Source organism: Kogia breviceps, chromosome 19 (genome assembly GCF_026419965.1).
Source record: "Kogia breviceps isolate mKogBre1 chromosome 19, mKogBre1 haplotype 1, whole genome shotgun sequence".
Taxonomy (NCBI): Eukaryota; Metazoa; Chordata; class Mammalia; order Artiodactyla; family Physeteridae; genus Kogia; species Kogia breviceps.
This window is the reverse complement of record NC_081328.1, coordinates 23,722,439-23,738,405: the sequence shown is the minus strand read 5'-3', so window position 1 is coordinate 23,738,405 and position 15,967 is coordinate 23,722,439. Positions and strand designations below refer to the sequence as shown.

The window sequence follows — 15,967 nt, the reverse complement described above, 5'->3', positions numbered from 1 at the left end:
TTCTGACCACAACACTAAGAGACTAGAAATCAACTACAAGAAAAAAACTGCAAACAACACAAACAAGTGGAGGCTAAACAATATGCTACTGAACAACTGAAGAAATCTAAGAGGAAATAAAAAAATACCTGGAGACAAATGAAAACAGAAACACAATGATCCAAAAACTATGGAACACAGCAAAAGCAATACTAAGGGAAAAGTTTACAGCAATACAAGCCTACCTCAGGAAGTGAGAAAAATCTCAAATAAACAACATAACCTTACACCTAAAGGAACTAGAAAAAAAAGAAAAAGAAAAAACAAAACCCAAAGTTAGTAGAAGGAAAGAAATAGTTACAACTGACACAACAGAAATACAAAGAGACACATCAGATCATAAGAGATTACTGCAGACAATTATATGCCAATAAAATGGAAAACCTAGAAGAAATGGATTATTACTAGAAATGTACAGTCTCCCAAGACTGAATCAGGAAGAAATAGAAAATTAGGAACAGACTGACTACCAGTAATAAAATTTCAACTGAATCAATAATAAAAAAACTTAACTCCCAACAAACGAAAGTCCAACATATGGCTTCACAGGTGAATTCTACCAAACATTTAAAGAAGAGTTAATACCTATTCTTTTCAAACTATTCCAAAAAACTGAAGAGGAAGTAATGCTTCCAAACTCATTATGAGGCCAGCACCACTCTGATACCAAAACCAAAGACACCACCAGAAAAGAAAATTACAGACCAATATCAATGATGAACATAGTAACAAAAATGCTCAACAAAACTTTAGCATACAAAATTCAACAAAACATTAAAAAGATCAGACACTGTGATCAAGTGGGATTTATCCCAGGGATGCAAGGATGGCTCAATCAATGTGATACACCATATTAACAAATTACAGAATAAAAATTGCTCATCGTAATAAATGAAAGAAAAGCTTCTGACAAAATTCAACATCCATTTATGATAGAAACTATAAACAAAGTGGGTATAAAGGGAACATATGCCAACATAACAATATCAATAACAATAACATCATTATGTTATCATAATAACAATATCCCATACATAACAAGCTCACAGCTCACATCATACCCAACAGTGAAAAGATGAAAGCATTTCCTCTGTGATCAGGAACAAGACAAGGATGTCCACTCACCACTTTTATTCAACATAATACTGGAAGTCCTAGCCACAGCAATTAGACAGGAAGAAAAATTTTTTAAAAATCCAAATTGGAAAGAAAGAAGTAAAACGGTCACTGTTTGCAGAAGACATGATACTATACATAGAAAACCCTAAAGATGGCACCAAAAAACTACTAGAACTCTTCAACAAATTCAGTAAAATTTCAGGATACAAAATTAATACAAAACAAAAATCTGTTGCGTATCTATACTCTAGTAACAAACTATCAGAAGGAGATTAGAAAATAATCTCATTTACAATTTCATTAAGAAGAAAAAAATACCCAGGAATAAATCTAACCAAGGAGATAAAAGAGTTGCACTCTGAAAACTGTTAAGACATTGATGAAAGAAACTGAAGACAACACAAATGGAAAGATACACTGTGCTCACAGATAGGAAGAATTAATATTGTTAAAATGACCATACTACCCAAAGCAATCTAGATTCAAACACCAACAGCATTTTTCTTTTTTTTTTTTTTTTTTTTTTTTTTTTTGGTGATACGCGGGCCTCTCACTGTTGTGGCCTCTGCCGTTGCGGAGCACAGGCTCCAGACGCGCAGGCTCAGCGGCCATGGCTCACGGACCCAGCCGCTCGGCGGCACATGGGATCTTCCCGGACCGGGGCACGAACCCGTGTCCCCTGCATCGGCAGGCGGATTCTCAACCACTGCGCCACCAGGGAAGCCCAGCATTTTTCACAGAACTAGAAGAACCCTAATATTTGTATGGAAACACAAAAGACCCTGAAGAGCCAAAGCAATCTTGAGAAAGAACATAGCTGGAGGTATCATACTCCCTGATTTCAAACTACACTACAAAGCTACAGTCATCCAAACAGTATGGGGGACTTCCCTGGTGGTCCATCCAGTGGTTAAGAATCCTTCCAATGCAGGGGACACGGGTTCGATCCCTGGTTGGGGGAAGTAAGATCCCACATGCCGCGGGGCAACAAAACCCACGCGCTCTGGAGCCTGCGTGCCACAATTAGAGAGAAACCCACACACCACAACTACTGAGCCTGTGTGCCACAACAAAAGATCTGGTGTGCCGCAACTAAGACCCGACGCAGCACTAGTAAAGTAGAAGCAGTACAAACTAGATGATAATTGTTCTAGCCAAGATTCCCATGCTTAATTAAATAGGTCCAAGAACACAAAAGAAACACCTACTATTTAAGTAAGGTTATCCTAGGAGGAGTAGTGTACTTTGGCAAAAAACTGGGTCCACCAAGACGATGTGAGGGTCTAGTCTGGCTATACCAACAACTACCTATGTGATCTAAGCAACTAAATCCCTGAGTTCTTTCCACATATAAAATGAGTTCTCAAAAGGTCCTTTGTAAGTCAAAGATTCAACAGTTCTATTCAGATTATTATAATTGAGATAGATATACAAATAAGACTTATGTATCATAAAAAGACAGTTAGGTATATAAAAGTAGATAAGACGGTGAACTTTGGATTCAAATAAACTGAAAACTCTAATTCCTCTCTTTCATTTACTTAATTGTGAAAAGACAGCAAGTTGCTTAATTCCTTTACACATCAGTTTCTACAGCTATAAAAAGAAGATAATATTAAACCTATCTCCAATAATTTTATAGGCAAATGAGATAAGGTACACGTAAAGTGCTTTTGCACAGTGCCTGGTACATAAGAACACATCAAATTTTAGCTATTATTACTGTTTTAAATACTATCAGTAATTCACTCTAAAATCCATACATAAAATATAGTCCTTCTAACACCATGAACCATGTAGAGCAATGGCTGCCACATATCAAATTCAGAGAAGAGCAAAGAGAAGGCAGAACAGCTTGTGGGGCCTGTGGCCTCAGTACCTGGAGGTCCTGCTGCAGCTGCATCTTCCATGAGTTCTCCCTCTTCCAATTCCATGTTGTTGTATTCCACATCATTTTCTCCAGACCTAAGAATATACAAAATTCATCATTCCACATAGTAAGTACAATTAACATTACTTGTCACACCTCAGTGAACTTCATAACAATTGTGTACAGCTTTCTCCTGTGAAGTAATAGAATATTTCTAAATACAAACTTGAGGGAAAAGACTTTTGTCATTATCACATGTATGGGCAGTATTATTAATGTTCAATCTACCTTTTTAAAATACCAAGATAGGTTGGCAACATTTAATTTTTAAAATAGAAAATCTGAGAACCACTGTAAGCAGAAGAGATTATAGCTTCTAAGAATTCGTAACTTAATGATAGTAAATTAGGCTTAACACAGTACACTTTAAGGTTAAGAAAGATGTTTAAATTACTGTATGTGACTAAACACTATTTTCTTAAAATACTATTTCAGAAAAGAGGGTGTCGTCTATCAAAACACAATCACCTTATTTTAAATGACAAAGTACTATATGGAACAGCACTAATCAGTGCTAGTTTTGAGTATTTAAAGAAGTCTTAAAATCAGTTCCTGGACTGACAGCACGAGGAGCTCTACTGATCTGCTTTCCAGTGACATTGGTGAAAATTATTTTTTAAAGCAACCATTTAGAGACTCTGGAAATGGTTCTAAGAGCATATAGCAAATGAAAACATCTCCTCAAAAAAATATACTAAAATTTGGTAACAACAGTGAGTCTGTGGTACTTGAACCAAGACCACTCCCCACCCCCATTCAGTGATACAGAAATTCCACTTCAGACTGGTGCAGCCAAGAACATAAGGCTCCCATTTCCCACAGCTCCCCAATAGAAGGGCTATATTCCCAGGAGGAGCAAGACATCAGCATTTCTCATCCTGTTCCCAGCTACCTGTGGCTGAGGCTAAAGTCAGGTGTATGTGGCCAAGAGGTAGGGATTCCCTTCTTCTACCCAGACCCAAGGCTCTACCTTGGATGCAGAATGCTGAGGTAACTGGGGCCCAGATCCCCATTGCCCCAATTCACTCATAAAGCAGAAGTCCCAGCCCTGAGAAGACAAACTGAAAAGATCTGAGGCTACAGCCCCCAACTCGCCCATCCCCAATGGGTCAGCTTCTGAAGTGGGAGAAATAAGCACACCTTTGTGTTCACTCCAGCTTCAGAGCTCTGGCTCAGAGATTTTGCCTGCAGGAGGAAGCAGGCTCTAAAAACAGAGCCACAGAGAAAGGTGTAACACTATTAAGAACATAAAAAAATACTCTCAAATGGAATCCAGTAAAACATAAAAAGAATTACACACCAAGGCAGAACAGAATTTAACCAAGGAATACAAAGTTGGTTTAGAATCTGAAAATCAACTAATGTAAAACACCATACCAACAGAATAATAAAAAAAAAAAAAACAACTACATGATCATCTGAATAGATGCAGAAGGAGAATAGGACAAAATCCAATACCCTTTCATAATAAAAACACTCAATAAACCAGGACTAGAAGGGCATCTATGGAAAACCCACAGCTAACATCACACTTAATGGTGAAAGACTGAACGCTTTCCCTCTAATATGAGGAACAAGACAAGAAAGAATGTCCACTCCCCGCAGTGGTTAAGAAGCCGCCTGCCAATGGAGGGGACACGGGTTCACTCCCTGGTCTGGGAAGATCCCACATGCCATGGAGCAACTAAGCCCCTGTGCCACAACTCCTGAGCCTGCGCTCTAGAGCCCACGAGCCACAACCACAACTACTGAACCTGCAAACCACAACCACTGAAGCCCGCGCGCCTAAAGCCTGTGCTCCACAACAAGAGAAGCCACTGCAATGAGAAGCCCGTGCACCGCGACGAAGAGCCCCACTCACTGCAACTAGAGAAAGCCCATGTGCAGCAACAAAGACCCAATGCGGCCAAAATAAATAAATAAATCTATTTTTTTTAAAAAAAAGAATGTCTACTACCACCAGTTCTATTCAACATTCTATGCAGTGAACTTAGGCAAGAAAAAGAGATAAAAGGCACCCAAATTGGAAAAAAAAAGAAGTAAAACTAAATCTATTTACAGATGTAATACTGTATACAGAAAAACCTAAATAATCCATTAAAAGACTATTAGAACTAATAAACGAGTTAGCAACGTTGCAGGATACAAAAATCAACTGGATTTTCACGTACTTGCAAAAGAGCAATCCATAAAGGAAATTTAAAAAGAAAAGTCAATTGCATTTACAATAGCATAAAAAAGAATAAGATACTTAGGAATGAATTAAACAAAAGATGTGTAAAACATATACTCTGAAAATTACAAAACTCTGTTGAAAGATTAAAAACTTCTGATTGGCAAACGACCCTGTTAAGAATATGAAAAGACAAGCTACAGAGTGGGAGAAAGTATTTGCAAAGCATGTATCCAAATCCAACAAAGGACTAGTATCTAATATGTAAAGAACTCTCAAAACTCAACAGTAGTTGCTAAGGGGAAAGTGAACGTTATTGTTTAATGGGTATAGAGTTTAGTTTGGGGAGCTAAAAAAAGTTCTGAAGATAGATGGTGATGATGGCTACACAACAATATGAATACTTGGGACTTCCTTGGTGGCGCAGTGGTTAGGAATCCGCCTGCCAATGCAGGGCACACAGCTTTAAGCCCTGATCCGGGAAGATCCCACATGCTACGGAGCAGCTAAGCCCGTGCACCACAACTACCGAGCCTGCGCTCTAGAGCCCGTGAGCCACAACTACTGAAGCCCAAGAGCCTAGAGCTCATGCTCCTCAACAAGAGAAGCCACCACAGTGAGAAGCCCGCGAACCGCAATGAAGAGTAGCCCCCGCTTGTCGTAACTAGAGAAAGCCCGCGGGCAGCAAGACCCAATGCAGCCAAAAAGAGAATACTTAATGCCACTGAACTGACCTGAGAAATGGTTATGTATATTTTACCAACAAAAAATTCCAATTAGATGGGCTTCCCTGGTGGCGCAGTGGTTGAGAATCCACCTGCCGATGCAGGAGACACGGGTTCGTGCCCTGGTCCGGGAAGATCCCACATGCCGCGGAGCAACTAAGCCCGTGAGCCATGGCCGCTGGGCCTGCGCGTCCGGAGCCTGTGCTCCGCAACGGGAGAGGCCACAACAGTGAGAGGCCCGCATACCGGAAAAAAAAAAAAAAAAAAAAAAAAAAAAATTCCAATTAGAAAATAGGCAAAAGACATGAAGAGAAATTTCACCAATGAGGATATGTCTATGGCAAATTAAGCAAATGAAAAGATGTTCAACATCATTAGCCAATAGGGGAATGTAAATTAAAACCACAATGAGATATCACTAAACACCTATCAAAAATGACTAAAATTGGGACTTCTCTGGTGGTGCAGTGGTTAAGAATCCGCCTGCCAATGCTGGGGACATGGGTTTGATCCCTGCTTCAGGAAGATCCCACGTGCCACAGAGCAACTAGCTCACGCGTCACAACTACTGAAGCCCACACACCCCAGAGCCCGTGGGCCGCAACTACTGACCCCACATAGGGCAACTACTGAAGCCCGCGCCTAGAACCCGTGCTCCACAAGAGAAGCAAGAAGCCCATGCATCACAACGAAGAGTAGTCCCCGCTCACTGCAACTGGAGAAAGCCCATGCACAGCCAAAAAAAAAGACTAAAATAAAAACTACTGGCAACACTAAATGCTGCTAAGGATGTAGAGAAACTGGATCATGCATATATTGCTCATAGGAATGCAAAAACTAGGAAACTATTTGGCAATTTTCTCAAAAACTAAACTTTCAATTACCATGCAATCCATCAGTTGCGCTTATCCAAGAGAAATGGAGACTTGAATAGTCACATGAAAATCTGTACATGAATGTTTATAGTAGCTTTATACATAATAGCCCCAAACTGAAAACAATCCAGATATCCTTCAACAAGCAAATGGTTGAACAAATTGTAGTACATCCACAACACAGACCATTACTCAACATTAAAGTGAGCGAACTACCTATACACACGATAACCTGGATGAGTCCCCAGAGAACCACACAGAGCAGGGGGGAAAAAAGCCAGTCCCTAAGGGTTACATACCACATGACTCCATTTACATAACACTCTTTAAATGACAAAATTATAGATATGGGGAAAACACAGGTAGTTGCAGGGGAGGAAGTTAGGTAGGGGGAAGTGGGTGTGGTATAAAACAGCAACATAAGAGATCCTTGTGGTTACTGAAACGTTCTATATCTTGCTTCTGTCACATCAATATCCTGGTTGTGATGTACTATAGTTTTACAAGATGTTACTTACTACTGGGGAAAACTGGGCAAAGGGTATATGGGATCTTGTATTATTTCCTCCAACTGCAAGTGAACTTACAATTACCTCAAAATAAAAAGAAAAAAACAGCAGGAAGAAAAAATATAAGACTATCATAGAAAGACTGAGGTGGAGGAAGAGAAGAAAGCCCTACTTGATAAATGTGTTCGAGTTAACTAAAAGCTGTTTATAATAACCATTATCCAAATCAACTATGTATCTATCTCCCCATCTATACAAGGAACTGACCTTAATTTGTAAGAGCTAACAATTTATGATTCCCTAGATGCTCAAATTAGCTCAAGATTAACTGTGCTGTTTCTATGAATTATATAAAACAGTTTGGATCAAGATACTATTGTAGATATATGTATATAAAGGGAACATAATCAAACACCTTCTAGTAGAAAAAGCATTAAGAAGTCAATCTAATGAGATGCTGTGAATCCAATTTTACGTAAAATCCAATTGCCCTCAAAACTACCTTGAAAAAAGTCAAGAGACCTAACAGCCAAAGGAATTAATTCAGATAGAACCATATATTTAAGCTATTATCAAGGTGGATTCCACTTTATAGAATCACCATCTAAAAGAATTTTCCATGTTAATTCAAATTAATCAGTTCTATTCTATATATTTAAAAATATCACTAATAATGATTTCTGATTTGGTGACTTAAAGGCTTCACATTTTAACTAACCCTTTTAGGCAATCTGCCACATATGCTAAAGAGGGAACATTAAGTGAAAAAGGTCTATTTTGAGGAGCTAATTTGTGGAAATGGGGGGTGAGGTCAAATAGGGGGTTTAAAACTCTCATCTTACTCTTTTGAAATGGCTGGTGCCAGGGCTGGGACAGAGAAAGTACAAGATGAACCTGGAATGTCTTGTAGTGCCAGAAAATAAGAAAGTGCTTATAAAATAATGAGGACATCTAGAAAGGACGCAGGAGTTTTTAAAAGGCTGCCACTGGCCAAATCTGGGACAATCTGAGCAATAAATTATGACAGTAAGTGGATTAAATGATTTAAAAATACAAAACTCCATGAGTCTATACTAATGAAATGAATGAATGAATGAATGAGGCAGAGGGGAAAGTTCTTCCTTAGAATAGAATTCCAATTAATAAACGTAGAAGGAATAATGGCATTAGAAAATCATCATTCAGCAATCAACACAATCATCTTTTTCAAGCAAGAATCACCAATGAATGATAAAATTAGTGGACTAAAGTACAAGAAATAAGATATTTACAGTCTCCAAATATGTCCCCACATGATACTTATTAATTACAAAGGGGAAAAGTAGAGAGATCTGGCAGACATCACCTTAACCAAGCATTCTAAATCAATCAACCATAATGGGACAGACTGAAGACATGCACCCTCCACTGTCCCCTCATATTGATGAGCTGAAAAAGCTACATCATCACTTCTCTTATTCCTGCCAAAAGTGCATAACCTCAATCTAATTATGAGGAAATATCAGACTACTCCAAATTGAGGGACTTCCTACAAAATAAAATATTTCTCTCAAGTGTCAAAGTCATGAAAAACAAATTAAAAAAAAAAAGATGACATGAACCAGACTGAAGCAGATTAAAGAGTCTTAACAAAAAGCAACATGTGATCCTGAATTGGATCTTAAACCAGACAAAGGACATCACTGTCAAAATTTCTATAAGGTCCTAGATTATAGTATTACATCAATGTTAACTTCCTGATTTTGATAATGGTACTGAAATTACATAAGAAACATACTTGTTTTTAGAAGTACACAACGAGAAGTATATTCACTTAATCTCAAAAGTCTCACAAAAAAATTATATAGAGAGAAAAGAAACATAACAAAGCAAAATATTACAACTGGGGAATTAATCTGGGCAAAGGAAATACGGGAATTCTCTGTTAATATTTTTGCAACTTTTCTTAAATATGAAATAATTGCAAAATTAAAAGCTAAAGCCAAAACTAAAACTCAGTTTGGAACCCAGAGCTGACAGGGAGGAAATCAGTCCACTCTTCCCTTCAAATTCCTTTATTTATTTATATAAGATACTGTAGATCAAGAAAAAAAAATCCTTAATATCCACACTTTTAGGCCTAACTTAATTAATATGCTTCTAATAATTGCCACTTAGATGATTTATAGTGGTAGTTAATGTGAACACTCACATGGTTTCTTCATCAATGTCATTTTCTTCCGTGTTACTTGTTGCTGTGGAACTGGCAGAAGAACTGCTGCCATCGAGATGATTTACTTCATCTTCACCAACAAGATCCAGATCCAGATCTCCATCTGAAAGCTCGTGCTAGATTAAGGCAAAGAAAGAAGACTTCTATCTCAAATGCTTTCACTCAGCCCATGGCCCAAGCACCAGCACCAAAGAATAAGGTAATCATCAGAATTCTCTGCTCCTGTGCCTAGACTGCTGCGCCCTGTAGAGATAACTCACGTAACCACACTACCTGGTACCACTAATAAGTTATTTCTGCCAATGTCAGCTGGGCCTTCGATATGACTGGAAATGCTTCATATAGTCCACATCAGCTTCCTCAGAAAGTAACATTTCAAACCATCACTCCTCGAGACCTATCTAACCTCTATCATCCTCAACATGATTATAAAACCCTGTCATCTATCTACACAGAAAAACATATTGGCTATTAAGCATAAATGCTCACAACTTTCAGCTGCCCTACCTGCAAACTCCACCCTACCTTTAACTCATTCTATCAAAGGTTAACTGCTTCACCTGAGTGCTCCATTCCAACCTCTATTATCTCCTTAAATAAATGGTTTTGTTAATACCTGGACCTTACTTTCAATCTTTCTCCCCACTGGCTCCTTCATTATAACATATACCTGAAGCCTCAAAAAAAGCTTATCTCTCCATCTCTCTCTCACCTTAAACAATAACAACCACTTCTTGAAATCTCATTCTAGTTGTAGTTTAGCTGGGACAAAACCTGGCTATCTCCCAAAACCTAAATCATCCTACCTACATAGGCAATGATAAGGTACTTGAACTAGATTCAGTGAATGGAAAGCAGACACCTTTTTTTTTTTTTTAAAGATTTTTTTAAAAAATTTATTTATTTTTGGCTACACTGGGTCTTCGCTGCTGGGCACAGGCTTTCCCTAGTTGCGGAGAGTGGGGTCTACTCTTCATTGTGGCACGTGGGCCTCTCATTGCAATGGCTCCTCCTGTTGCAGAGCACGGACTCTAGGCATGTGGGCTTCAGTAGTTGTGGCACACGGGTTCAGTAGTTGCAGTGCACGGGCTTAGCTGCTCCGCAGCATGTGGGATCTTCCCGGACCACAGCTCGAACCAGTGTCCCCTGCACCGGCTGGTGGATTCTCAACCACTGCGCCACCAGGGAAGCCCCAGGACACATTTTAAAAACCCACAACTTACATAGCTTGTAGAATGTACATCACAGTTTGTTTTGTAGAATGTGCAGTTTTCTATAATAAATTAATTTTTAGAACCTTGAAATAATTTTGATGCAGCAACTTCTGACTTATTAACAGTTACAAAAGGGCATACACTAATAATGAAAATATAAGTGGACAAGATTTTCAGCACATTGATTCCCCCTATCATATGTTGGAAATTATGATATCATTTCTCTTTTCAAACACAAAATGAATCTAAAATAGGTCTAATTATTACATGATAATCTTCATTCTGAATCTTCTCCTCATCTTCTTCATCTTCCTTGGCCTCCCTTACAGAAGTTGTAGGAGGACCATCTTGGAGAAGCATGTCAGCACATGATCCAGACTTCTTAGCTCGTGTCTCAGGTGTGTCATCATTTTGGGGGCTAAGATGATTATCTGGTGGTGACAAATCTCTTGATTTCTGAGTTCGAGACAACTCAATAGTAAGTCTCTTTTAAAACAAAACAACACAAGTAGAGTCATAAGCAGTCCTCCACTCGTACAGTAAATTATTTCAAGCAAAAAAAAAAATCCAGATATTCATAAAACCATTTCTTGCACCATCTGTCTCATACCTTCCTGACTTTTGCTTATGGAAAAATCTATGACAAAGAAAAACTGCCCAATTTATTTTTATGTTTCTTCTCATTTCTAGCCCAAACTATACAATTAGCAAACCGCGTAGTAAATACAGGCAGTTTAACTTAACATGAAAAAATTTGAAAATATTCACCTTTTCCTCTCTCATATATTAACCACTCTCAGCACTTCAAACTTCTCATCGCATCCCCATATCCACTTGTAGAAAGAAACATTCCTTACATAATTTAGTTTACCATTGTCAAATAAAAATTCATTAACTGATCCTCCCCAGCGCTCAGTTCAACAATAGTGAGACTTCAAGATAGGGCAACATTCAATTGTTCCATTTGTTCCATAATCCTCCAAATTCAAAACAGCATGGGGAAGGGAAATACCCAAGTCACTGAGAGAAACAGAGTTTGCCTCAACTAGAGAAGCACTGTCCAATACAATTTTATGCAATGATGGAAATGTTCTACATCTGCCAGTTCCCAATACAAGCTAGCTACTGTAACTAAGAACTGAATTTTTAATTTTTTTTTTTTTTTTGCGGTATGCGGGCCTCTCACTGTGGTGGCCTCTCCCGTTGCGGAGCACAGGCTCCGGACACGCAGGCCTAGAGGCCATGGCTCATGGGCTTAGTTGCTCCGTGGCATGTGGGATCTTCTTCCCGGACCAGGGCACGAACCCGTGTCTCCTGCATCGGCAGGCGGATTCTCAACCACTGCGCCACCAGGGAAGCCCTGAATTTTTAATTTTAATTATGTCTGCACAGCCCATTGTGGCTAGTGGCTACTGAATTGGACAGTCCAGAATTAGAGGTTCAAAGGTAGTGAGAATAAAGAAGAAGTGGATTTTTCTACAAAATTACAAATAGCAATAATATCCAAAATCTAATTACAAATGTAATATGCCAGTAAGACAATATGAAACACTAAAACCAAAATATATATATTATTTGCTCACCTCTTTAAGGTTATTTATTTGTTGGATATAGCTAGTCTGTGCAGCTTCCAATTGAGTAATATACCAATGCTGGTCCCGGCATTTTTGAAAGAAAGTTGGTGAACGAACCTGAAACCTTAAAAGAATAACTGCACATGAAAAATAATCCAAACAGTAAAATATTATGAACGAAGCCTTAAATCTATAACTATAAATTCTAGAATTTTAAGTTTATTTGATTACATTATAAGGTCAAAATTCAGAACTCAGAGCTCCTGGTATTTGCCATTTATATATGTAGTCCACAAATTATAATGACATGGTTCTGAAAAGTCAGTTGTCTAAATTCAAACTGTATTTTTCTAAAGAAATAACATTACACATCACAGTTAAACTTCCAAACTAATCTACTAAAACATATTTACTATAATAATCTAGCTCAAATACAGTGTTGATCATAAGCTGGGAAGAAGAGGATCATACTATGCAGGAAGGAGACAGTTAATGCCTTCCTTCTCCTTTATTACCTAGGTCAGACCCTAGTAAAATAGGCGAAGTTTGTTTTAGGCACTGCTCTTTTTCATTCCTTTTCTATCTCCCGCTCCCATATTTCCTACTCCACAGAAAAACAAACAAACAAAAATCACATAAAGGGTCAACTACCCAGGACTGCTTTACTGTCCCTCAAAGAGTTACATGCTCTGAAGAACCTACATTCCCAACCCCATTCAGATAGCAGTTTAAAATCAAAAGTCTCCATATATCACAATATGGCATATTTCAGCTAGGGTTAGGAAAAAAAGAAGTGTCTCTCTATATTAAAGCACATAAATGGATACACGATAGAATCTTGATCTCTTCAGAGTTATCTGTACTTTAAAAAAACTAATACTTATTAAAGCAAAAAAAAAAAAAACCCGTCCCGGGGCTTCCCTGGTGGCGCAGTGGTTGAGAGTCCGCCTGCCGATGCAGGGGACACAGATTCGTGCCCCGGTCCGGTAAGATCCCACATGCCACGGAGCAGCTGGGCCCGTGAGCCATGGCCGCTGAGCCTGCGTGTCTGGAGCCTGTGCTCCGCGACGGGAGAGGCCAACAGTGAGAGGCCCGCGTACTGACAAACAACAACAACAAAAAAAAAACCGTCCCTACCTTTGTTAGATAGCTGAACATGACTCCATTTATATTACTATGACTCCAATAAAGAGATGACTAAGGTCATAAAAAATGGCTGTTTTGCATGCCGGTAACTGGTATTTTACAATCCTCTCTGGTTAAAGTGTGAAACAGGAACAAACTATTGATATTTCTTTTAGTGAATAATTTTAAGAAAACCTAAAAGGTTATAAAATTATACTAAAATAATCCCCCAAAAGAAGAGATGACAAAACATGAATTTTTTTCTACACTCAAAATGCAATCTTTTTATACTTCCTTATTCTCCCAGAAAAGTTATGAAGAACACATAATATAGTAAAGGGTGATACAGCAACTCATCCAGCATGCTCAAGGACAAAGAAATCAGAATAAATGAAATTTAAGAGTATATTCAAATCTCTTTTAAGGAAAAAAGCTTTTAAAATTATTTGATGGAAACTTACTAAACTGTTAAACATTCTGAAAGCACTGAGTTCAAAACATATTTGAATTTATTTTTTTAATTTTTAAATGTTTTAAATTTATTTATTTATTTTATTTTTGGCTCCATCTGCATTGGGTCTTTGTTGCTGTGTGTGGGCTTTCTCTAGTTGCGGCGAGCGGGGGCTACTCTTCATTGTGGTGCACGGGCTTCTCATTGTGGTGGCTTCTCCTGTTACAGAGCATGGGCTCTAGGCACGCAGGCTTCAGTAGTTGTGCTCACAGGCTCTAGAGTGCAGGTTCAGTAGTTCTGGTGCACAGGCTTAGTTGCTCCACGGCATATGGGATCTTCCCAGACCAGGGATCAAACCCGTGTTCCCTGCGTTAGCAGGAAGATTCTTAACCACTGCGCCACCAGGGAAGTCCCTGAATTTATTTATTTTTTAATATTCAAGCTCACATTTTGATCATCAAATTAAACCATGGGGCAATGATGCCCCAAAACTGAATTACAAGGGTTACCCCAATATTAAATAGGGCCATAGCTTTATAGTCACTGTTTATGTTGTCCTTTCTTGCAAATAACACACCAACCTCCATCATTTAGTTTATTTTCATCTCTATTCCCTTACTTTTAATTTGCTGTTATCTAGAAGAAACTGAAAATCTTTTTGTTAAATTAAGCTTTCAAAACCAGTCATCCAAATATAATACACAATGTCAAGTGGAAAAAAATAAGCACTTGATCCCACACTATTCTTGGATTTCCAAATGGTGAGGTTGCTAGAAGTTCAACAGATAAATGGGACATTACCACATTTACTGGAAGTAGTAGTTTACTTTTTTTTAAAATTTATTTTTGGCTGTGCTGTGTCTTCGTTGCTGCACATGGGCTTTCTCTAGTTGCGGTGAGTGGGGGCTACTCTTAGTTGTGGTGCGTGGTGGCTTCTCATTGTGGTGGCTTGTTGCAGAGCACGGGCTCTAGGCACTCGGGCTTCAGTAGTTGTGGCACATGGGCTCAGTAGTCGTGGCTTGCAGGCTCTAGAGCACAGGCTCAGTAGTTGTGGCACAGGGGCTTAGTTGCTCTGTGGCATGTGGGATCTTCCCAGACCAGGGCTCGATCCCGAGTCCCCTGCATTGGCAGGCAGATTCTTTGTTTTCACCTCTCCCCTCCTGGCTGGCAGGCAGATTCTTTTTTTGTGTGTGTGGTATGCGGGCCTCTCACTGTTGTGGCCTCTCCCGTTGCAGAGCACAGGCTCCGGACGCGCAGGCTCAGCAGCCATGACTCACAGGCCCAGCCGCTCCATGGCATGTGGGATCCTCCCCGACCGGGGCACGAACCCGCGTCCCCTGCATCGGCAGGTGGACTCTCAACTACTGCGCCACCAGGGAAGCCCTGGCAGGCAGATTCTTAACCACTGTGCCATCAGGGAAGCCCCAGTAGTTTACTTTTTATGCAACTACTAACTAGATGTCAAACACATTTCTGACTAACTTATTCACTGACCACACAGGACTTCTGAAATTAAATGGTTAAGAACATGGTAAGGTTAGAGTTAGTATGTATTTCGATATTCATCTTTGTTAAGTGGAAAGACTTTACAATTCTGATGACATTATCCCCTGTGATAAAAGCCATGATATAAATGTTTCCTATTACCTTAAAATCACTGTATCATTTTGTCGATTCAAGTATCCTTCATTTGCAAGTAAGTCCAAACGGAAAAATCGATTATAACCCCAACATTCTCCAACTTCAAAGTCAGATGCAAATTCTCGAATGATATTTTTGGTAGGATCATTGCAGGACTGATGAACCATCTCTACACGGTATTCGTATCTAAAATTGAAAAGACTATTAATACAGAGTTAGTAAAGCAAGAATAAATGACATCAAAACATAAAGGTGATTAAGTACCTAAGAAGAAACTTATTGATATACACAGCTACATGTCTTTCAGAAAGGACTGTCACAACAGTAATATAAATGGATTACCACAAGATGATTGGCACTAGGTCCTTCTTCCCCTTTAA

At 38.9% G+C, this 15,967-nt stretch overlaps 1 protein-coding gene across 5 annotated transcripts in view; it reads right to left on the bottom strand.

Moving 5' to 3' along the window:
* Window positions 1–15,967, bottom strand: part of TRIM37 (tripartite motif containing 37) — a 123,519-nt gene that overhangs the window by 50,541 nt on the left and 57,011 nt on the right. For 3 of the 5 annotated variants that reach the window (XM_059047698.2, XM_067021233.1, XM_067021235.1), the window contains exons 13-17: window positions 15,594–15,773; window positions 12,380–12,494; window positions 11,064–11,282; window positions 9,562–9,698; window positions 3,038–3,123 (exon numbers count right to left, since the gene is read on the bottom strand). In XM_059047698.2, coding sequence (XP_058903681.2) covers window positions 3,038–3,123; window positions 9,562–9,698; window positions 11,064–11,282; window positions 12,380–12,494; window positions 15,594–15,773 — 737 coding nt within the window. Of the gene's footprint in view, window positions 1–3,037; window positions 3,124–9,561; window positions 9,699–11,063; window positions 11,283–12,379; window positions 12,495–15,593; window positions 15,789–15,967 lie in introns of all 5 variants that reach the window. The other 2 variants (XM_059047700.2, XM_067021234.1) reach the window with 1 other exon arrangement.